This window comes from Mus caroli, unplaced genomic scaffold (assembly GCF_978045245.1).
Source record: "Mus caroli unplaced genomic scaffold, Mus_caroli_1 scaffold_1, whole genome shotgun sequence".
NCBI classification, from domain to species: Eukaryota; Metazoa; Chordata; class Mammalia; order Rodentia; family Muridae; genus Mus; species Mus caroli.
In genome coordinates, this window is record NW_028227256.1 from 159782461 (window position 1) to 159806824 (window position 24364).

The window sequence follows — 24364 nt, forward strand, 5'->3', positions numbered from 1 at the left end:
TTTACTGACATACAGAAACTGGTGCATCTTCTTCAGCATAGCATGCAGTGATTTCTTTCCAATAAGAAACATATCCGACTTACTACAGATTTATCTGGGTAGACCCCAGCTCTGAGCAGAGACGCCTTCCAGCTGTCCACGTCTTCCTGGGAATCACAGGCCAGCTCCAGGAAGCGATAGTCTTTGTATACATTCCTAGAGTTAAAAAAAAAAAAAAGAAAAGAACCAAATATGCATTTAGCTAAGAGCCAAATTCAAAATGATCTCAGATCGTTGCAGACACGGGTGGCAGTTCAGAAGGGTAGCTCTCTGAAAACCACTAGATGCAAGCACAGATGACTTGCTGTATTTTAAAATAACAAATGAGCTCTGCTGTGTGCTTCTCACAGGATTCTTTTTAAATAAATCATACAGTGAATATCTCACAGTTAACAGGGATGAGATTTAAAAACTAAAGAGCCTATAGAAAGAGAACATCAAATTTTTAAATAAAAATGAAACCTTTTTCTTGGCCCAAGCGTGTAGAGGTAGGACACTGACCCAGCATGAGAAAGACCCTGTGTTCAATTCCCAGATTCACAAAGACCAAAGACACACCAGAGACGCTGGCTATGTATGCTGGTAGGCAGTGCTCTGGAGAAAGCACTTGTGCAAATCACCAGACAATGGCAAGTTTTCGTAAGCTCTTGTGCAAATCTAGTTGACTAAATAGCTTAGAAATCTTGGAAATGTACAGTAATGTTCCTATAAATCTAAAAAACATGAAAAAAAAAAAACCCAAAGAAACAATGTCTACAACTTGCTGAATTCAGAGGACAGATGCTCCTCAGGGTGTAGGGGAAAAAAAAAAAAAGCATGATCACTTGTGATGACAGGCAAGATGCCTCTTGTTGTAGCTTTATAACTAGGACAATATTTTATATTTTCTTCTGGATAACAAAACAACACATAATATGTAATCAATTCCAGTATGTGAAATTTTGGAACTAGACAAAAGAATGAAAATAAGGATAACCATCCAGGTTCCACTACTTATAGGTGATCTTGTTTCTTATAGTTTTCCATTCTGAACATTTTTGATACAGCCAAAATTCACTCATCTTTCCTTTCTAACGCTGTCTTAGTCCCGGAGTGCTGGGGTCTCCTGCTGCAATTGGGCTGCACTTCCACTTTCACCAGAAGTCTCTTCTGGGCTCTCTTCACAATGCCAATCTTCAACTCTCTGCATGATCCTTTCAATCCAGGGCTTCAGCGGCTCCCAAGACTTCTTTGCTCATTGCCTTGCCTTGGCCTCTCACAATGGCAAGCCTCAGTTGCTCCCCAAGACTCACTCATGCCTTCAAACCAGTATCGCCTGAGAGACGGACACTACAAAGTTCAGCTGTCAGCACAAGGTACAGTCTTGGCTGCCTCTTGAGCACAGCATCTATGTGCTGACCCTAAGGAAACAGCTCTAGAAGATTTCACCTCAGTGATGCTGGTCTCCTTTTAATCACTACTAATTTCTCAGCTCCGGATAACCAACATTAATGTCCCCAGTAAAGCACTCTTTTTTTTTTTTTTATATTATTGTTTCTCTCAAAAAGAAAGTATTTTTATAATGAAAAAATTTAATATAACATGAATAAGATAAAATACAATATTATTTGATAAAATATTCTACATTAAATTTTATAGTCATATGACTGACAATACAAAATCATGATTTTAAAATATTTAATGTATCATATGTATAGATATACTGTCAGTTCATATTAGTGTTCTTGGTTTAATGTTCCACAATTTTAGAAGTGTGCTATACAGGATCCTCATTGAAATTTCCCACTAATACAAAATCCTGATTCTTCAGCCCCAGCTGACCAGAACCACATATTCTCAATTTAAATATCAAACACCCCCAGTGGAGACTTTGCCTCTCTCTAAACCTTCCCAGACCAGGCATCTATCATTTATTTGCATTCCTTTCAGCACCACCCTCTGGTTTTCCAGGCCAGGTTTGAACAACAGCTGACCAGGCTTGGAAACTCAATGATTTTCTAGCCCAAAGTTGCAAAGTCCTTCCACAAATCCTTCCCAAAACAACATGGTCAGGTCTGTCACAGCAACACCTAACAGTCCAATTTCTGTCACAGGATTTCTATCAGTGTGATGAAACACTAGAACAAAAAGGAATCAGAAAGAAGATGCTTTCTGCTTTTGGGAAAGCAGAAACCAGGAGAGTAACAAGGACTTGACAAGGTACATGGACAGACCTCCTGAAATTGTGATATAGACAGTTTAAATGTTGAATAGATAACTGCAAGAAAGAAGGATAGATCTCTTTCGGATTAGAATGTGCAGTTTTGAAGATCCAGTGATGGAAACAGTCTAAATGTCCTTCAGCTGATGCATGGATAATGAAAATTTGGTACATAATGAAGACATGAAACTTGTGAGACAATGAATAGAGCCAGGTAATATACTGAGGTTACCCAGAGTAGAAAGCCAAGCACCGCACTTTCTCTTGTGGATCCTATCTCTGTATCTTTGGATGTCAGTAGATCACTTGAAGTAACTGAAGATACCAGGAAAGTAAAAAGGGACCATGGGGTGGGGGTGGGGAGCTCTAGAGATAGGAATAGAAGGGTGGATACAGGTGCTTTGAAGGGGGAAAAGGGAAAGATGGGAGGAAGATTTACCTGGCATATGGGAGAGGGAGGGCAACATAGATGGAGAAAAGGGAAGGTGGGATACATAACAATTAGAATGTTTGAGAATATTTTCCCATTACATAGAAAATCAGTTACCATTCAGGTGACAACACATACACAGTGCTAGACTGGACAGACTTGAAAAATCACATTCTTTGTTTCCAAATGATGGTAGGAAGAAGAGGGAGAAGAGAAGAAAGAAGAAGAAGTTTCTAAAGGAAATAGTGCAAGCCAGGCATGGTGGCATGTGACTTTAATCCCAGCACTCAGGAGACAAAGCCAGGTGCATCTCCAAGTTTTAGGCCAGCCTGGTCTACAGAGTGAGTTCCAAGACAGCTGCACATTGAAATCCTGTCTCAGAGAATGCAGAGATGAAAATGAAAATGAGATGAAAAAGCAAATGAACCATATAATCAAGGATGGTCCTTAAATCCCAAACGAAGCAAGGATATGACTTATGTAGAAGGTAATAAGATGTCGAAATACTTCCCATCTCCACAGTGGGGCAGTGGAAAAGCTGCAGGGGGCTGGAAAACCCTAGATGTTTTTACTACTTAGGAAAGGAAGGAAGGAAGGAAGGAAGGAAGGAAGGAAGGAAGGAAGGAAGGAAGGAAGGGTCAGTGTCTTTAGGGAAATCTTAAAAGATTGGAAAGTCAAAGCAGATCATTCATGTAGTTTAAAAGGATCAATAAAACAGCCAAGTCAAACATGACAAAAAGGATACACACATCCACAGGTGTTTTATCATCCCAGTAGCTACTACACATGATTCCAAACATTGGGAAATGGGGGAAAGAAGTGTGCAAGATTCGCCCCCCAGCAAAGAAGAAAGGGTCCATAGCTCCAAATGTAAAAGAAACTGAGAAAATATCTAAATCAGATGTTTTCTGCAACCTGACCATGAGATATCAGAGTATGAAAGAAATTAATAACATGCTAATAGTAAGCACTATTGGAATCTACTCAGATCTAGACTATCCAGAACCACAACAAAACATACACTACAGGCCAGCGAGACGGCTCAGAGGGTAGAGGCACTTACTAACAAGCTTGGTGACCTAAGGAAGAGAGAGTCGACTACAGAAAAACATCCTCTGACCTCCACATGCACACCATGGCAATCACATGCTCCCACATACATGACTCCCCCCCATACATGCATGCTCATGCACACATATACACATACATACATAGACTACAGCACTATGCTTAAATGAGTCACTTTGTGTAAAAGGTCAGTATTAACTTCAGGGCATAAAAAAAAATCAACTGATTTTTCACAAAAGTGTAGAAATTGAAATGGGAAAATAATTTACATTAGAAGTAAAGCCTTTAAAATGTGTGGAAATAATGAATTTGATTATGTGATACCCAAAGCTGTAACAAGTTAGTGTGTGTATGCATTCTCCAGATAGTAACACCTGGAGGTACGAAACACCACCTTTAAATAGCTCTGTGAATTTCTAAGTGACTCTCCATCAAATCCTTAAACATTATTTTCAATGAAGACGTTGATCATCTCTTTGTTAGCCTTATGGATACTCTTTGTCTTAAAGTCATTATTGACAGTAAAAACCAGATCCCAACATTTTATTACATATTACCCCCGATGGGCTCTCACTTTTATTTGCATTTACCCAACATTCACATTTCCTTTTCTTTGTTTTTTTTTCCTCCCTAACTTTTTTCTACTTCAAAACACCTATTTGTTGAAAACTCCCAATAGTAAACTGGATTTCATTTTTCATCCCAAGCTGTAAACCATCACCTATGAGTAAGAATGTCTCTCTGATGTTTATTTCTTGCCATGGCTGTATGTTTGCTTTTGGGTTTGTCATGCTGAGATACACATGGCTTTAAAAAAAAAAAAAAAACACCTTTATTTTACTATTTCCTTTGTTTGTGTGGAGACATAAACTGCCTTTTGGGCTTTGACGTTTTTCAGCAGTTCTCAGTTCTGGGCAAAATTGATCATCTTCCAGTTTGCACATCTTGAGTTTATTGTTGTATACTTGATGCTCAGTAATAAAACAATCACCCCTCAGGGGCTGGAGAGATGGCTCTGCTGTTAAGAGCACGGGCTGCTCTTCCAGAGGACCCGGGCTGATTTGCATCACCCACAAGGCGGCTCACAACTGTGTGTAACTTCGGTTTAGGGGGATCTAATGCCATCTTCTGGCCTGTGTCAGCGCAGGCATGCAAATGATACACAGGCATCCATGTAGGCCCATACACATAAAATAAAACTATAAAATAATAAAAAAAAAAACCCTCTGACTTATTAAAGTATTTTAAAGCTGCCTCTTCACTGCAGAGCATTAGCTGAGTTGCCTAAGTGTCTGTTGACCTAGATTATTTAAGTACAGCTGTTGTCTTTTAAACATTTGACTTTATTTTTACTTCTGTGTTTTGTTTTGTTGTTTTTTGTTTTACCATTTAAGCAGTGTTTTTGGGAGGAACTTTGTATTCATCTTGAGGAAATATTTATTGTCAGGATTTCCCCATTTGGAACATTTTCCCTTGGACTCATTTCTTTACAACACAGCTAGATGTCTAGATTCCAGAGGGCACAACACCCGCTGTTTCCCAGATGCAGTGGTGAGCCAGGCCATAGGGGCTTCTTTAGGTTATTCTTGCTAGCATGCAGGGGTCATTGATATATAGTTAATTCAGTTCAGTTCATGAGTTTTATAAGCAGTTGACAGACATCTCTGGTGTTTTTGGCTACTGAGGTACAGCAATTGACGGAGCAAAGGCAAAGAAAAAAATCTGTCTCTCTCTCTCTCACTCTCTCTCTCTCCCTCTCTCCCCTCTCCCCTCTCTCCCCTCTCCCCTCTCCCCTCTCCCCTCTCTCCCCTCTCCCCTCTCTCCCCTCTCACCTCTCCCCTCTCCCCTCTCCCCTCTCCCCTCTCCCCTCTCCCCTCTCCCCTCTCCCCTCTCCCCTCTCCCCTCTCCTCCTCTCTCTCTTTAACCGTCTTATGAGAGGGGGCCATCCCACTAGATCTCTAAGGCTACTCTGAAAATTGGGTCAAAGAGCTGTTTTCATAGATGAGGAAATAGATTCAGAGAGAGAGCTGGGGGACTTTCCCTGAATCACAGGCCAGCTAACCAGTAGACCCAGAACCTCCCCCAGCCCTCAGCATATGACCTCTCTACAGCAGCTGCATGGGTGGAGAAATACATTAATGGATGAAAACACAGTGGAGCAGACTGGGTCATGTTTAAAATCATGTAGGGTTTTTGGTTGTTTTTTTTTTTTAATTTTTGACCAGATCTTGATTTTTATAGAAAACACAAAATATAAACATTGAAAAGATAAGCCACAAGAAGTAGGGTGCATAATTTCAGAAAAGCTGGGATGCAGCTCAAGGAAATAAACTGTCCATGTCAAAGGAAAAAAGTTCACTCTGGGAAAATTAGAAAGGCTACACCTTTGATCCTGGGCAGAAAGGGGGATAGTTTATTTAAAGAGAATAAAACAATACATTGCTTTTAAAGGATCTAATGAAGCCCCTACTGTTTCTTCAACTTTACTAAGTAGGCTTCCATTTGGAGCTCTTTCCAGCACTCAGCCAAGGCTCCTTTGAGATGCAAAGGTGTGGGGTGGGCAAAGCTGGAGACTGTTGTCTGGAGAGCCCTTGGCCAGTTGGAAGGCAGGAGACGCACAGTCCGCACAGACTTTCCACATTCTCTGTGAGGCTCTGAGGAATCCAGCTTTGGCTCCACCACACTGACCTTTCTCCAGGGTATTTTCTTTCAGGGGTTCTTCACACGGAAAATCTTATTTTTTTCCCCCTTAAAGGACAGCCAAATTCTTGAGAGGGAAAATAATTATCTGGTTGAAATATTAGAAGAAGGTCAAAGGCTTCTGGTGGCTTTGGCAGCTTTGTCTCTACCCAGTTCTAAAGCCTCGTCCTAGGCCGTGTCTAGACAGCCAAGGCGAGTTGGACACAGGTCTGAAACACTGAGCTGGCCTGATTTACTGGAAGGCTCATAAATTCTGTCCAGGAAGCTTCCAGGTTCTCACCACATGCTGTAGCTGTATAGATAACCCACAGCAATTTGTACCGAGTGCATTTTTTTGTTTAGTCTATTTCGGCTGCAATCATGCAGATATGAGCTTCTGAATCACTCTGCTCTGAAACCAAGTTATGTGTCCCACAGCTCGAAGAACTGAGAAAGTGGTTGGGGTGCTGAAAAGCGAGGGAGGGAAAGGCTCAGCCCTTAGGTAAAAGGCTTTTTAAGTGCTCTGCTGAAGTGAACAAGACCGCAGGATGAGCTTATGTTTTGATTAGCTGTGAAAAAAAAATGTTCTTACATGTCAGAAGAAAGCTCCTGGCTGTTAAAAGATATAAAGTTTAATTCCCTTACTTCTTTTCCATGTCTCTTCAATCATCTGACCCCAGCTATTAAACAATTAAGAACAGCATTTCAAAATAATCTCTTAACAGATTCCTTTTTATAATTTCCGAGGTGTTTGATAATATAAATGCTTTTAGGAGTGGGATTTTGCTGGATCCCAAGGTCTCCACATAACACTAGAGTTTAACACACAGCACCACATTTGTCCCAGGCAGACTGCACAGCCTGACAGAGAGGAATGAACCCAGCTTCCTCTACGCCGCCAGCCATAACTACTCCTTCCAGTATCTGTGATTCTGAAAGGTCAGTCATGCTGTCTAGCTGACTAACTGGCAATTCATGGCTTCTAGCAAAGTCGGGCCGTATTGTCTCGTGCTTATTAATTTTTAGTCTTAAGAGTTTACAAGACATACATGGCATTATTTCATAAACTGTAGACTTTACTGCTGAATTTAAGACAGGTTTAATTTATTATTAAAAATCTTGACTGGGCATGGCAGCCAAAGATCTATAATATCAGTACATGGGAGATGGAGACAGGAGGATTATGAGTTTGAGGCCAGCCTGGGCTACACTGTGAGACTGTGGCTGAAAGAATTCATGGCTTCATAAGCATAGCTCGCAAACTTTGGAAGCCAAGAAAGTGTGTGTATGTGTGTTTGTGTGTGTTTGTGTCTGTGTGTCCCAAGCCTTTCAGTGTCCAAGCCAACTCTTTAGTCAGTTTCTTCAAACATTTCTTAAATGTATTTCCTAGACAGTGTAGCATTTTTGGTTCTATGTTACATTTTAATATGGTTTTCTGCACGTGAGATTCGAGTAACTGTCACAAACTCCTTTATGAAATAGCATACATATGCAATGAAGGCGTTCAATGCATTTTTTTTTGCCATTTTTCTTGACAGTATACTTAATACAGGTTTGATAAACTCAGTAATATACAATAGACAGAATATGGCTAGGGCCATGAACATCGCTTAACAATCTAGTCTGCACTGTTCCTTCCTCCCCTCCCTCTCTTTGTGTGTGTGTGTGTATGTGTGTGTGTTTGTGTGTGTATGTGTGTGTGTGTTTGTGTTTGTGTGTATACTTGCTCATGCTGTCTGTGGAGACCAGAGGTTCACATCATGTGTCTTCCTCTATTCACCTACCTCCACTTCTTTTTTTGGAACATGGTTTCTCACCGAATCCAGAGCTTATCACTTAGGCACGTATTTACATAACAGTACATTTATATACCAATGAAATCACCAGTGAGAAATTCAATTTTGTTTCCCTTTTGAAAAATCTGAACAACTCAGGCTGGGAAATGGTGGTACATGCCATTAATCTGCCATTTAGCGGGAAGAGGCAGGCAGATCTCTGGGTTTAAGGCCAGCCTGGTCTACAGAGTAATTCCCAGGACAGCTAGGGCTACATAGAGACACCTTGCCTTGAAAAAAATTTAAATAAAATAAAACCTGGAGAACTCACTGTGGGCTTTTGCTGATGACTGATTCTAGAAGCTTCTGTGATCATTGCTCCCTTTATAACCATGTTTCTGCACACACCTGATACACCAGTCTTGGTAGACCTCAACTCCCTCTCTCATCTTCCCTTTCTAATCGTTTTTCTAATAAAACATCAAACAAACAATATTTTCCTTTAACTGCTGCATTCGTGGTGCTAAATGAACAAGTGACAAACCAGAATTGTACTGTTGTTATCCCTCTAAACTTGTATTTTCAATTATCAAATTGCAGCCATCTCACCATAATTCTATACTAAATCTTTTCCATGTCCTAGATGATTATCAGTTCCTAGCTTTTCTTACCTGGAACTTTTCACTGTTAATACTTAGTTGATTGCCTTACTTCATGCCTTATGAGGAACATATAACCTATTGCTAAAACTGATCACCACTCTTTCCAACAAATTCATCAATCACTTTCATTCGCAGCTGCAGAGTCTGCCTCTTGAGAGAGCTCAGATGATGAAATGGCCAAGCCATCAGCTTGTGCTCAGTGGGCCTTCTCTCCTCATGCCTAGTGCCACATACTATCTTTCTCCCTATAATCTCCACTGAACAGTTTCCTCTTTGTACTCCTTGACCACTTGTATAACATGCTCACATGCCTTAAAGACAACCATTTTAAAGCACAGTCTCTGTCCCCTCTATTCCCCAGAACTCCCCTACTTATAACAAATTTACAGCAAACACCCTGAATGTTTTCCTCCATTTTCTTCTTTCATGTCTTCCTTGGGGTTGCCCCTGACCCTTTTCCCACTGGCATGAGTAAAATGATCCTGCTTTTCTGTAATAGAGCGCTCATCCAAGTCATGGATTTATATCTATCTATCTATCTATCTATCTATCTATCTATCTATCTATCTATCTATCTATCATCTAGCCATCTATATCATCTGCATCTACATCTATGCCAAAGCAAGTGCCAACCCTTTGATTTCTATTGCCTGACTTTACCACAACAGTGCCATTTTGGTCACTGTTTCTCTCTTCAAGGATAATTTTGTCAAGACTCCTGTGATTCACATTTTTAGAATCCTGTCTTCTTCCTCACTGACAATAATTTTGTCATCTCTTTTGCTGTTTCCTCCAACTGTTTCAGCTGAAACTTTTGGAGACTGCCCCCCTCCCCCAATTATCTCTCTAGTCAGTTGCTCTCTGTCCACCCTCTTCTCCCCAATGTGACCAGAGGCTACATGGCAGAAAACAACACTGACAGTTCTCCACCATGAACCCAGACACCAGGCTGCTCATCTCTTCCATGGGTGACAATAGTAGCTCTTTATTACTCTTTACATTTTTCCTGATTCACTCTCCACACAGAAGCCACAGTGACTATCTGAGAGTCCTCACACTGTGACTAGAAAAGTCTGGGCTCTCTCTTTTATTCTTATCTCCCCCACTCTTTCCTTGCTCGAATGGCTACATCTGCACTGGCCTGTTTATTCATCAGGATGTACAGGTGCGAGTCCTTTTTCCTCGCACGATACTCTGTCCATCCCTGAAGTTCACTGTTGTCTCTTATACTGATGTCATCCACTGAACACCCCCCCCCAACAATTTTCAGTTTTCTCACTATTCATTCTCTTTGTAGCATTCATTTATATCAGTGATACAATGGTCTTAATTACTACTAATTAAGAATTAAACCTCTGCTATTAATAATGAAAATTTAATGAGCTAAAATAATAATTATTATTTATCTTTTCAGACACTATTCCCCATTTTACATACCGACGGTAAGAAAACAACAGTGCATTTAAATGAGAAATCATGATCAAAAGTTCAAAAGAAAAGGACCACCAATCCACATCAAATAAGGTATAACTCAAAAACAAAACAAGCTAAAACAAAAAAAAAGTGGGAGATATCAATTCAAAATGTTACTAACACACTACTTAGTGTAAACACACTAACCAACATTACACTCTGGATTGGAACTCACTTCATGCAAAGTCCATCAAGGAACAAAGTTCATAGTTGTGGATATGTTATTTAAAACCATAAAAACAACAACAATAGGCTTCACTGTCAGCTTTGAGGTTGGCCAGTTGGAAGATTACAAAACTATACAAGAAGAATATAGGGCTTTATAAAATCAGGAATTAATAATGAATACCAAATATGTCCTGGGAAATCTTAGGAGTCTGTCCTGGATGAATCAGGCAAGGAAACAACACTGGGATGTAAAAGAGTGGAAAGTAAAATTAGAAATGAGACATACAGCTCAACCGAGGATTCAGAGATGCCATGTCTACTTTTATGATAGGAAATTTATAAGCATCAATTATGTCAATTATGGACACAGTTTCTAAGAACTATACATAAATTAAAATAATAAAATCATGAGAGTAAACCTAGAGTATGAATTGGAAAAACTTATTCAAAGCAGTTCTTGCCTCAGAGTTTAATGTCTTTCCACCCCTTCCCACATATGTGTGTGTATGCACATGTGTCTGTGTGTATGTATTAGGAAAGCTTCTTTTATGCACTAGTTCTCAGACATGTGGAGGGACAGAGGCATGGGAAAGGGTGAGGGGACATGAGAGGGAAGAAGCCTCTGGTTCTAGACTTGCCTTTGTCTTTCCTGCTGGCTGAGATTCAAGAAGCTTCGACACAACTGATAAACCCAAAATTGCCTGCAGCAATAGTGGGTATTTTCCTAAGGACATTTTAAATGGAGATATGATTTGATTTTTGAGAGAGTATTTCACTATGTAGCCCCAGCTAGCTTGTAGCTTATTATATAGACCAAGCTGGCTTTGTACTCACAGAGATCAGCCTGCCTTTGCTGCCCCCAAAGCTACCAACTATCATTTCTCCCAAGAGAGTGCTCTTTGAATCCCAGGAAAGGAACCCCTGATACCATATACAGGCTCGTGCACATACAGGTGCTTGTACAGTTCTGTAACATGGCCGCTTGTGTGCCTTGGTATCAGCACTTAGTACATCACTACCAAGTGCCAGATTCCTCATAGCTATAGCTGCCTTCTTGATGTGTCCTGTTCAAAAATCTTGATGTCCTTTAGCTTTCTTCTCTCTCCAAGGTTCATTCTTTAATAAATGTTCCTAGATATCTGTGCTGAATGCCTAGGCATCATTCTTCATGTGCCTGTCCCCTACCTCACCCTAGGAATCCCTTTATCACCCACAACAGTTCCTCTTCTCCGTTTAGTCCAGCGTGACATGCCTTATCTGAAGCATAGCAAAAAACCTCAACTTCTGCACTTGATCCACCCCTACTGTTTTGCACTTTCAATGGATTCTTATGGTATTAGGACTAAGACAATAAACAACCTCTGTGTGGCTTGTAGGTCATCAGTGCCCAGGGTAATGGTTTGTTTCCACATATTCTTCTAACGTTAATTTTAACTGTCCCTAGATTCTCAGAATGGAGAGGCCTCTCTGTTATGGATCCTTGTACAAGCTGTAATTAACAGTTGTAATTAAATGACTGTTCTTGGCTGTTAATGTCCCTCATTATATAACTCGTTTCCGGGAAGTGGAGGATGTTTGTCTTGTTGCTGGGACAGTAGCACAGCATCAGTGCTCAGTGAACAGCTTCTAGTCATAAATGGCAGAGTGCAGTAATCGTAGAAGTCGGAGTTACCTTGGCCTCTTTCCCCTTTAAACACGTTTTCCTTGTCTCTCCATATCACCCAGAAAGGTCACTTTCACAGTTCTGGAACAAGGCCACCTGAGTGCCATTATCTAAAAGCATCGTGATTCTTTGTCTTTGAGACAAATTTCTTTGGTGTAAGTTGGTTTGATATATAACTAGTACTATATCTTTTTCCTTGACATAAGCAAAAAAATAAAAGCAAAAGAAGATGAATAAATATATAAATAATAAGACATCTTAAATAAAATTTAAAAAAATCAAATTTGTGGAAAAGGCTTTTAAATAGGAAACCTTCACAAATCACATTTACTCTAAGTGGAGCTGCAACATCAGCTGAGTCACTGCTGGCTCCAGGCTGCCTAGGCTTCCATTTCCATGGTGTCTGCCCATGCCAGCATTAATTGTAGTCATCACTGAAGACCTGGGGGTGTGGGTCTAGTTTGTAACTGGGGGTTGAGATGTAGGTAGGTTTCTCAGTTTAACTGCTAGAAATTCTCACAATAGAAAATGCTTAATATCCAAATATTCTTCCCCAAACTCAAATGCTAATCTCACGTCCTGAGAAGGTACCAAGATAAAAATAGAAAAGCTGGGAGTAGCTAATGGGTGGGAACCTGACCTTCTGGGCCTTTCCTTTAGTCTTCATTGTTTCCTCTTCTCAAAAGGAGGGAAGCTGGCTGGTTTGATTGGTGACTTATAAAGGAGAAATTGAGCAAGCTGTGCCTGCAGGACACAGGCATTCTCTACCATTCCCAGATGTCCTGGTTGAGTTCTGGCCTCTGGCAGAGCTTGCGGTTGCTCAGCTGTGGTTGTGATCCTTGAGAGCTCAAGTATGAACAAGAAATTTGGCCTCAGAACTCAAGCCATTTGTCTCACGCCATATCTGTTTGCTTCCTTGACACTGCCTGCTTCTAAAACTGTCACCAGGCACGGTTTTCGTTAAAGACAGAAGTTGAGGATGTGATAAAGTGGTCCATCCCGGGAACTCCACATGGAAGACAGGGCTTTAACAGGGAGAACTATTGATGGCTGCGGTTTCAGAGGGGTTAAAGGAGAATCAACAGAAGGCTTTCTTAGCAAAGAAGCCCAGTAGGCAGTTGGGGATGTGGAGCTGGTGTCTCAGGCTAACAAACAACAACCACACTGCATGTGGTTGTGCTGCTGGGTGCCATGTGAATTTGTTTATTTTATTTTAATATAGCTTATTAGCTTCATTAAGTTATTTCCCCATAGGAGGACAAGCCAAACAGCCACAGGTCATGTGTCTGCTTGGGCATAACCAATAGCAGGCAAATTAGCCAATATTACAATATCATAAAAAAAATTGTTGTCGCAATCCGAGCTTCATTTAGCCCAGAGCAACAAAAGACATTAGAAAGGAATAAAGGCACTGGTGAAGAAAGCAGAGAAAGAACCACAATTATTTGCAGTCTGCCTCATTTATTAGGTCATAAAAGGTGGCTGTAATGGCCTGCTTAAGCTGAGCATTTTTAGAATCTGAGGAATAAGTGCAGAGTGGCTGTGGGCTCATGCCAGCCATGTTTTATCACATGTTAGGAAAAAGGGCAGCGCAGGCTGTGCTTGCCTGGTCCCTTCCGTTCCACGTTTGTTAGGTTTGAGAATAGCTTTTTATGTCACCTTCCATTTGCATTCACGAGTAAATAGTAACAGGGAGTATTACGTAAATACAAAAGATGACACATTAACAGCTTCTAGAGAATGGGCGTGATGGAGAACCACCAGTAAAGAAGCAGTGTACGTCTCCTGGCCAGTGTCCTACAGGTCAAGAAGCCAACGGTACAAAACAGAATAAAGAAAAACCAATCCCAAGACAATATGGACAGTCTAGGTTAATTTTTCACTCCTAAACACCTAGAGAGAGAGTTAGATGAGAGTTCTTGGAGCCTGGAGCTTGTAGAAAATGTCTGTGTGAGACACTGTTAAAGAATGAACAGGACTGGAAGTGTTATGAGATATGTAGTTTTAGTCAATGGCTATCCATAAAACCAGCCTTTAAAAAAAATAATGATTCTTGATGCTGCTATTACTTAAGATCATGTCAACCTCTTGTTAAAGCCAGCTGCCTGAGCTTAAATTTCTGTTAAGTTCATATCACCTGGAAAAAATAGATTCCTATGCCACTGCTCCAATGGCTACCAAAGACATCCTGGGGGCACCAAGGGATCTTACATTATATAGCTTCATATAGAGAGATGTTTTTATATAGCTTTATACATAGCTATGCTGCCTAACATGTGTCCAGATGAGGAATATCAGACCCATGGCCCCTTCGAGTCACATGCAATTGGGCTCTGTTGTACCTACTTCACTGCTAAGCATCAATGAGACCAGGGTGAGGGTGACCTTGTCACACTGAAAGCACAAGCTTGGCTACACTCGCTGGTAAGCTTGCTGCAAAGGGTTGAGTAAGACTGGGTCTCCAGAAAGCCTGGCTATTTAGTAACTTTTGTGATGGGGAGAACTCACTAGCTCTCAATATAATGGGAGTGGAACTGGGTCCAGGAAAAAACCAAACCAACAAAACCAAAAAACAAAACCAAACAAGCATTTCCATGGTGACCTGTATTTTGTATAATGAGTAATTTGTTGTCGATCAGGTGGTGCTGATGTTCTGTGGTCAGGAGCGCCAAGGCTAGCCCTTTTATTCTGTCGGACCTTTGCGTGCACTCTTTACTCCTCCCCCTAGGCTCACCATCTGACAAGCCTCTACCCACCCTCACGGTGACCACTCCCATTTCCTTCCCTCTGTGTCTTTCCCAGTTAGCACGGACTGCATAGATGATTCTCTCTTCTCTGTACCTTTGATGCCTTCCTCATACATCTCTTGAGTTGAACTACTTTCTACTTAGGTGATCTTTAGAGCTCAAATTGGTAAACATATGAGAGAGACAAAAGTTATAGATGAAACATCCATTGTAACCAATAAAAAGGAGTAGCAGCTCATCTCTTCATTCCAGAAGGTTCTGTTCAAAGGATCTTCCATGCCAAGTATCTTTGTAAGAACTAATAGAAGCATGGATGCATTGTGTGTCTAATTACATGACATGTTCTGTATAATAGATGCTATGTTATCTATATCTTGGTTAATTTAATAGACATTTGTTGAGAAGCTATGTGCTAGGCATTATCATATTGGTCCAGAGGGATAGCTGTTGATTTAGAGAGACAAGGTCCTTGTTCTCATGAATCATAAGTAGAGGTACCATAGTGAGTGGGATGCAGGCACTAATTATTTATTTAGACTTTGCTGTCAAGGTACCAAGCAAATCCCAATGACATATCCCTCTTCCTCCTAAAATGAGACAGAAACCAGACATCTGTTTTATTCCAGTAAACTTCATCATCTCAGCAATTACTCAAAAGACTGAAAATAATTCATGACCCAGATAAAGCATTTCTTTACAAAAGCCCCAAGTGGTTTTTAAAAATTGTTTTTTTTTAAATATGTACACTACAAAGGAGTCTTTGACCAGGCAGCTGTTTCAAACAACAATGATTTCATGTCTTAAGACTAACTTTAAAATTGAGATGTCTTTGCCTTCCAGGAAAGGCCAGCAGCTGTGAGAGTCATTCACTTCTTTCTTTCAAATTTTACTGGGCTTAATTTTAAGTGAAAAATAAATATATATTACATATGAGAAAATTGTAAGCAACCTAAAACCCAAATTATTACATAATAAGCAACAGTACATTTTTAACCACAAAGAAAACACAAAGGAAACTTTTAGTAAATATTACCTGATGAAAGGGACAACATGACCCAATGACACTTAACCTTGTCCCTGCCATGCTTAGAAATAGATCTTCCCAAGTACCAATCAAATCCACACTGATTCTGATTCCAACAGGTATGGGGATGGAGACTGAAAAGGCTTCTGGAAGCAGCATAGACCATCAGCTCAGATAGGAACACAAATAATCTATGCCTTGAAGTCTGCATAGGCACAATTCATCCAGGCATAGTGCTGATGTCAGAGCGCCATGGCACAAGATGATTCTCGGGAGGGAGGGAAACAGAATGTGCCTTGGGATGACGAAAGTGGGATAAATAATTCTAAAAGGCCATGGGAAGGTGTGCCTTGTGCAAAACAGCAGGAAGACCTGGCTATCCACAGGTAGAGCACAGGTAGACCGGTCTCTTACTCTATTCAGAAGCAAAGCAAATGGTTCAAAGGTCTTAACATGAGACCTGGAATCTTAAAAGTGCCATTGGAAAACCCCTCAAGACAGAGGAAGAGGCAGCATATTTTTTAATGGAACACCAACACAGCAGGGCATATTACTAAGAACCAATAAACAGGTTTGATTGCAATAAAAATGTTACCACAGAGGGGAAGAAATGGCAGGATGAAGAGACAGCTTATAGTTTGCAAGAAAATCTTTGTCAGCTATGCATCTGATGAGTGAGTGACTCAGGAATATATAAATAACTCAAGAAAACCTAACACCAAAAAATAAAATAAATAAATATGAATTAAACAAGTCATCAAAAGAAGTACTACAAATGGCTGATAAATACATGAAAAAATGTTCAATATTTTTCACAATGAAAGACATGTATGCCTAAAGATTTTTTTTCCCCCAATCAGTATGTCAGTATGGCTGTTACTAAGGAAACTACCAATTAAAGATGGTTGTCAGGATATGTATGTGTGTATGTGTGCTTGTTTGTGTGTTGAGGAGTGTATAGAAATCTTTGCATACTGATGATATCAATATAAATTAGCTAAGCCACTGTAGAAGTCAGTTTAAAATGCCTCAAAGTAAAAGGCAAAGAAGCAAAAAACAAAAACAAGACAAAAAACAAAACCCCCCAAACCTTGAAACTAGAACTATAATCTAGTCCTACTGTTCCACTCTTGGGTGTGTACCTGAAAGAATCTAGTCAGCACACAGCAGAGCTACCTGTACACTCTCATACTCCCTGTTGCACCATTCACAATAGCTGGGTTAAGAGAACCAGCCTAGGGCCACATCGACACATGAATACATAAAGAGAGTAGAGTATTGTCCCACCAAAAGTGAACAAAGCTATGCCCTTTTCTAGAAAGTGGCTGAAAATGTGTATCAATATATTAAGCCAGACAAACACTGTACATTTTCTATTACCTTGTAGCTAGATTTTTAAAAGTCACAAAAGTATGAGGGAGGGAGGGAGAGAAAGAGGGAGGGAGGGAGGGAGGGAGGGAGGGAGGGAGGGAGAGAGGGAGAGAGAGAGAGGCAGAGAGACAGAGAGACACAGAGAGACACAGAGAGAGATACACAGAGAGAGAGAGACAGAGAGAATAACAGTGGGGAGGGGGACAAGTGAGTTGAAGGGGAGGTAAAATAGTCTAAGTGCATTGTATACATTTTTGAAAAAGCCATTATGAAACTAATATTTAATAGAAATAATATATGCTATGAATATAGCAGGCACAGTGCTACCTATGATAAAGCTTTTAACAGAGCCTCTTGCACTTCATCTGTTGGAAAATTCAAAAGGAAAGCAGAAATGGGATATGAGGAATATCTTGACAACACTGAGCGTCTGACAATCACACTAGAAAATAATCAGTGGCTAGCAAGGCCTGAGAAGGAAGGCTGTCTTAACTCTTTCTTTGTATTAGGACAGGTGCGAATCTTTGCTTGAGCTTCTATTACCAGATGAGAAAGATGAGAAAAGAGAAGGTTCAAAGATAGATCTCTATAATTCTAGCACTGGGGAGGCCAAGGCAAGAGATCATGGACTTTGAGGCCAGTCTCAAAATTTTCTACTACCATTAGCATCACAGTAGTCTAAAAATATATGCTTCCTAATGAAGTCAGAGGATGTTTTGATATAAGGAGAGGATGAATGGTTGGATTCCACCTGGAATGTCCTTATCTGCCATTTAAGTTCTTACCAGCCAGTTAAGTAAGTATCTGATGATTTCTGGCAATTTTACTCTTTTGAGTCATGTGAACTTTTCAGAATCAGCATGATGTAATGGAAGGAACATACACTTTAGCATCAGATGGAGGGGTTTAAACCCTCTCCACACTTGTTAAATACATGTCAGTTAGACTTTGAGTATAGATGAAATTCTTCATAGTCTCAGAAACTCACTCTCTGGTAGTGGCACACAATCTGTAAGAGTTGTTGCAAGGCTTTGAAATAATATGTGCATACTGTCCAGCGATGGGTATTACCAAAGAACAAATGTGTCTATAGGAGTCTCAACTCGTGTGGCCAGATTCTAAAGGCTATAACCAGAGTAAAGAGATGAGTACAAATGTTAGGTCCTCTCTGCTCTTCCCCAAGCTTGGCTAAAATGCTGGGATAAGGTATCTTGGAAGGAATCAGGCTAGATTGTCCTCTTGCTAATATTTTACATATTGGTCTGGTCAACAGGTGAAATGTAATATCTCTTGGATTCTTTCCATTTTGACAATATAGAGTTCTGAAATTTCAAATGGAGGGACTTGGATTACCAAAAAGTATTTTTATGTTTCAAGGTATCAGTGAGAGAGAAGCATAATACTGGCAAACACAGATGATCACGTGAGAAATAGAACTTCAAATGACAGAGTTTGTTCTTCAACCAGTATGAATCATTAAGAAAATCCTAAAATGTCCTTTGATGCTACATATCTAAAACTTACTACTTATAACTACTGTCTACAAAATAATCCATAGAGCTCAATGACGTGGTATGTCAATACTTTGGGCTCTGAAGGACTTTGTAGAGGCAAAGAGCTAGCCTATGAGTGTTCAGCCTTCCAACTGGGTTGGACATGCTTCAAGCATATGTCTACTGAGGAAAATGGGGATGTTGCCTCTCATGGTACATAATGCCTACTGGGAAAGACCTTTCCTAGTGATTCTCCTCTTGAGGTCGGCATTGTCGTGCTTAATTTGTGAGCCATGTAGGAAAGAAACCAATTTCAAACGGATGGTTCTGGTACACATCGTGTTTTCATCTCTAAGGACATTTCATTGGATTCCTAGGCTTCTCTCTTGAGTGAAGCGTTCATCCTTCCAGTTCACACTGTATTTCATTAAGAACACGCTGTTCTCCGTAGAACTGTCAGCTCCCTGTAAACCTCCAGAGGCTTCGTCTCCCATGGCTTTAGGTTTGCCCAAAGTGTCACGCGGCAGACTTGCTCTTCCAATTGATAACTCCCAAATACAACTCCTACATTCACTTCTTATAATTTTCAGTTTTGAATAATTAATTTCCATGCAAACTAAACTTTATCCTTCCACACTGTGTGTGCATAAGACACAGATCCTGTTAACATTTTTGATTTTTAGTTTCAATCACTTTCCTTATATGATTTCATGAATATTTTCTTGTTACATGTTATTAACCTGGGTATTTTGGGGGGTGACTTCTTACACATTTAACACACACATGTATGTAAACTTGCAAAGTAACACATAAAGTGCTATAGTATTTGCTGTCAGTTTTTTAAGGAATATCTTCAAAAGACATGGGCCTGTCTTTAAAAATGTTGGCAGAAACTTAAGAGGGAAAAATCCATTAAGCTGCTACTCCAGGATATCAAAGTTTATGTTCGCATCTGCTTATTTATTCTTACTTAGCTACTACATTTTAAGCACTGCATTAGGTCCTGAAGATATAACAGTGAACAATGAAAATGGCATGAAAGTATTAATAAGTGGTCAGTATTATGAATAATATGGAGTAAGAAAGAATGTTGGGATATTTACTTAAAACATGAAGCAGTGACATTTGAAAAGAGACATGAATTGAAGGGAGAGGGGTATAACCCAGGAACGTTTTAAGAAAGAACATTCCTGACAATTACAGAAGTCCCCAGACAGAGTTGAGCTCAGCATATCCAAGAAACAAAGCGGAGGGTGTCCCTGGAGTAGGGAGAAACATATGGAGTGGTTAGAACAGAACTCAGAGAAGCAGATGTGGAGAGCATGCAGATCATGAGAAGGAGTTTGCCTTTTGTCTGGAGCTTGGTGCCGAGACATGCCAGGGATGTAAGCAGAGAGCGACGTGATGAAGTCCAGTACATTCTGGAAGCATCTCTGTGGCTGCTGCACGAAAAGCATTGTAACCATGGAGAGCAGAGAATGGAGAAAGGACTCAGCTAGGGAGGCACAGAATGGGGAGGGAGGCGGGCTGCAAAGACAAAGTTGATTACTAAGCAAGGTCTCCAAAGGACAGCCAGCTCATAGTTCTGAGAAACCGACCGTGGAACATGAGGAAGAGTGGACTCAAGAAGGACCTGGATGTATTTGGTCTGAGTGACTTAGAGAATGTAGAAGAATTCTGTCTGGTCAGAGAAACCGGGATTCAGAGTTAAAATGTACTCAGGTAGTTAGAAAGTGAGATATGGATTCCATACCTAGGAGAAAGAAACTTGAATTTTAAGATGCCTCATTTGTTACACCCCAGATATCAATACACTATCAGAACGAGCAGGGTACGTGTTAGACCATCAGCACACCAGTGTAGGAAGGACATTTTTTTGTAATGTTTCTATGACAACATTGCTCACCAGGGGATGTGGGAACCCGCTTAAAGCAAAGACTGACAGTAACAATGAGAACGCCCAGGCACATGTGTTTTCTAGTTAACTTGTGCTGATGTGGGAATTCTTCAAGAGCAAACTCATAGACACACTTGCATATTCTATCCATGTCCAAACATAAAACCCCACACACTGGGTAGAATATTCTACTCCCTACTCAGTTAAATACTTTTTAAAGTTTGTATATTTTGAACATATAAGCTTATACTATAAACATTATATATCAAAAGGACAATAAAACATCCTCTGTCAGCTTCCAACACCATGTGAGTCCCAAGCTTTCTCACAGAGAAATCATACCCTTTAAAGGTGATGAAGCGCCTATTCTTTCATAACATACATTGATTTCTTCACTAAAGGTGTGTGTATGTGAGTGTGTGTGTGTGGGGGTGGGTGAACTGCAGTTAGGCAGGATAATGTTTATAAAACTAGACAGCTAGTGAAAATAAGCAAAGCAAAAATTAGCAACAGAGGGGGGATAAAAAGAAAAAGAAAAAGCTGGCCTAACTCCATGGGTTAAGCATAGGCAGACAGATCTCATTTCCTGGGAAAAGTCACAGTGACAACAGAGACTACCAGGGAAAGAACAGTTTAACCTCCAAATTAGAGCGACCACTGTGGTCTGCTGGGTTCCCCTCCAGCCAGCATGCCCTGGCTCTATTACAGCGGAGCTTGAGAGGTGGGAAGACCGTGTGCAGTGGGAACACAGGCTTGGACTGCAGGCTTATGCAACAAGTCATACACTGTGGCTCCCAACTGATACTGAGGGCAGAGTGCAGGAGGAGTGTTCCCATGGAAAAGGGTTTGGTGAATCATGGGTATGCTTGTGGCTTGTGGGAGAGTGGCTGGTAAGCAACTCAACACTGTGAGGTCTGCTGGAAACCATAATCCATGATCAGAACTTAGCACCTGTGATTTTTTTTTATTAGGAATATTGACTTTGGAGAAAGGGATATCTCATTCCAGGGGAAATGGGCTGTATAGTATTCCGCCGGAACCCCTTGTCATTTTAATTCCTTTGTTCTTTGAACAGATTGCAGAAGTGTACAATTCTACATCAGTCTAGGGATCACTTAGGTTGTAGTCTACATCTGAGGGAGAAGATGGCAACCTCAGGGAAGGAAGGGTAAGAGGCTTTTCTTGGCCCCTGCCTCTGAACTCAGACATGTTTTCCTTCAGTTGCAGGCCGGCTTGTACAGCAATCATCATTTCATACACACTGTGAGGCTAATACCTGGACCACCCCCTCCCAGCCCAATGCAACCTAAGTCCATAATCAGTACAACTTCAATACAGCCTCTATTTTTATCTGAGGTACATTTTCTCCTAGGAGTTTATAATTTCGTATTGGGGTAAACTGCTGCAAAATAATCCAGTGACATTAGCATTTTGAAAATGTCTCATCTTTTCAGAATGAGATAGTTTAATCTTCCTGCTAAGAACTCAAAAAGGCAATTTTCTTATTTTATCAATTATCTTTTGTGACTTTATATAAAATATCTATCTATCTATCTATCTATCTATCTATCTATCTATCTATCACCATCATTATCACCATCATCTTTATCATTGTAATTGACTGACAAATCTTTAATGTTCAACATCCTAAGTTGTAAAACACAGTGTTTCCATTCAGAACTCAAGGTTTCCTATTCCTGGTGATATCTTTCTGGCCACGTCAACCATTGCTTATATTATCAGGGGGTAGCCTATAGAGAGTCTAGAGTCCTTTCTACACAGCAGAACTTGGATTCTCTTGAGCAGAATCCCAGGGTCTATATAAAGAGTTTGGATTGTTTTCCACAAAACTCACAGGGCACCTCGTGTTTTCCCCTTCGCAATTACTCTGCAATTTTCCTAATTACTCTTAAAGTCCCATGAAATCTTCAGGGCTGCTTTTCACTACGCAAGTGAGTCTGAGCTGCAAAGCTGGACTTTGTGTGATATGTTTCTGATTATTCACACAGATTGTTAAGACTTGGGGCTGGGCACTGGGCTTCTAGGAAACTGGGATCCTAGGAAATCTCGTTTGTTGTAGCACATCCTTGATGGGCAGCCTCTTCTCCTCTGCACTTCAAGCTGTAAATGCAGAGGATAAGGACCATTTACTGGGTTTAGCATTTTCTGGGTGAAGCACCCTCAACTGCATATCCTCAATACAATAGGTAAGCCAGTCAAGCTCTCAGATGCTGCATAATTTTGACTTCCAACTTATTTATTTTCTCTAAGATAGTTTTCAAGCCATTTTTAAAAAAGCAGAAATGTTTTTAATTTAATATAACCCAAGAACTCATGTTTTTGAATGTTCGGTTCTGTGTTGGCCACACTGGTTTTTGGAGGGTGTGGAATCTTTAAGAAGTGGGAATAAGTGGACAGAGGTAGGTCCTTAGAAGGCCTATGGAGGCTTTAGACAGCTTTCCGTTTCTGCCTCACACTCTGGTTCCTGATCTGTCAGAATACGTGAGGAGCATCCCGCACATGGCCCTAGTGCTGTGAACTGAGTTGTCCAACTGTCCATCTTTTCCATGATGAATTTAACCCTCTTCTTTCTCTGCTCTTTTGTCTTAATTATGTTCTTTGGATTTCCTTGAGTTGGAGACTGGTATTTGCCTCTATGAGTTTTAGACCAGCCACGCTCTGGAGAGGAAACACCAGCTGCTCTGTGATGAGAGGTCAGAGAAGTCAGCAGGGCAAGATGGCTGCAGAGCACGACTTCTGGAATATCAGTAACACGGCCTTCTCAATCTGTTTGTTCTCATTCACAAATGGCTAGGACATGGTCACAGCAGAAAAATGCAAATATTCCCATGGATCATAAGATGATGATTAAAAATAACTATTGATAAAATAATTTTTAGTGACAAACTGCGAGTATTCCTGCCATAGTTCTATGCTCATACAGATAAGAATTGTGGTTAAACAAGGGGTATAATTAAGTATGATTTAATTAGTAGACCTAGCCAATAATTTGATTCTGTCAATTATAGGAAGATACAGTGTATTATCTGAGTTATTCTACCTGTGGAGCCCATGCTACTGTAACTAACGGTAAGTAAGAGGGAAAGCAAGGGCCCTGTGAAGTCTATCATTGGTTGTTTGTTTGGGTATGTGTGGGAGGGGTTGAACAGCAGCTTTTGGTTGCTAAGATGAACCCCTCTACTACCTTGCTTGAAACGAGCCTGATTTTCCAGATGTGTTCTGTCTTCACCATCTGCTTTAGGGGACACACTGAAGGCCAGTTTGGTAACCGATGCATTCTTAAGTTTTCAAAACTAAAAGAAACAAAACCAGACTAACTTATGTAATAGACTTCGCGTCCCTTCACGACATGAAGATAATTGTTAAATGGATGTGACGCTAAGTCATTATGTCACGGATTGCCCAAGTGCCACTTCATAGTAACAGTCCTTTGATTCTCCCAGGACTTTCCGAAGCCTTTTCAAGGGGTTTCAAGGTCACAGGGACTTTGCATCACCTTAGTTTGCTTTGTCGCTTTTTTCTTGTTTAAGGGTATGACGGTCTTTTCTAAAGGCTACATGGCATGTGATGCTGTCATTACTTGGCCAATCAGTGGAAGGTAAGCTTCCTCTCATGTGGTCTAGGACCTTTCACGCAGGCATGCACAGTGTTAGA

General features: G+C 40.5%; 1 protein-coding gene across 4 annotated transcripts in view; it reads right to left on the reverse strand.

The window, feature by feature from the left end:
- The window catches only part of Dnm3 (dynamin 3), a 482789-nt gene that overhangs the window by 98455 nt on the left and 359970 nt on the right, over positions 1–24364 (reverse strand). For all 4 annotated transcript variants that reach the window (XM_029478095.2, XM_029478106.2, XM_085842512.1 and 1 more), the window contains one exon: positions 84–195. In XM_029478095.2, the coding sequence (XP_029333955.1) occupies positions 84–195 (112 nt within the window). The remainder of the gene's footprint in view (positions 1–83; positions 196–24364) is intronic.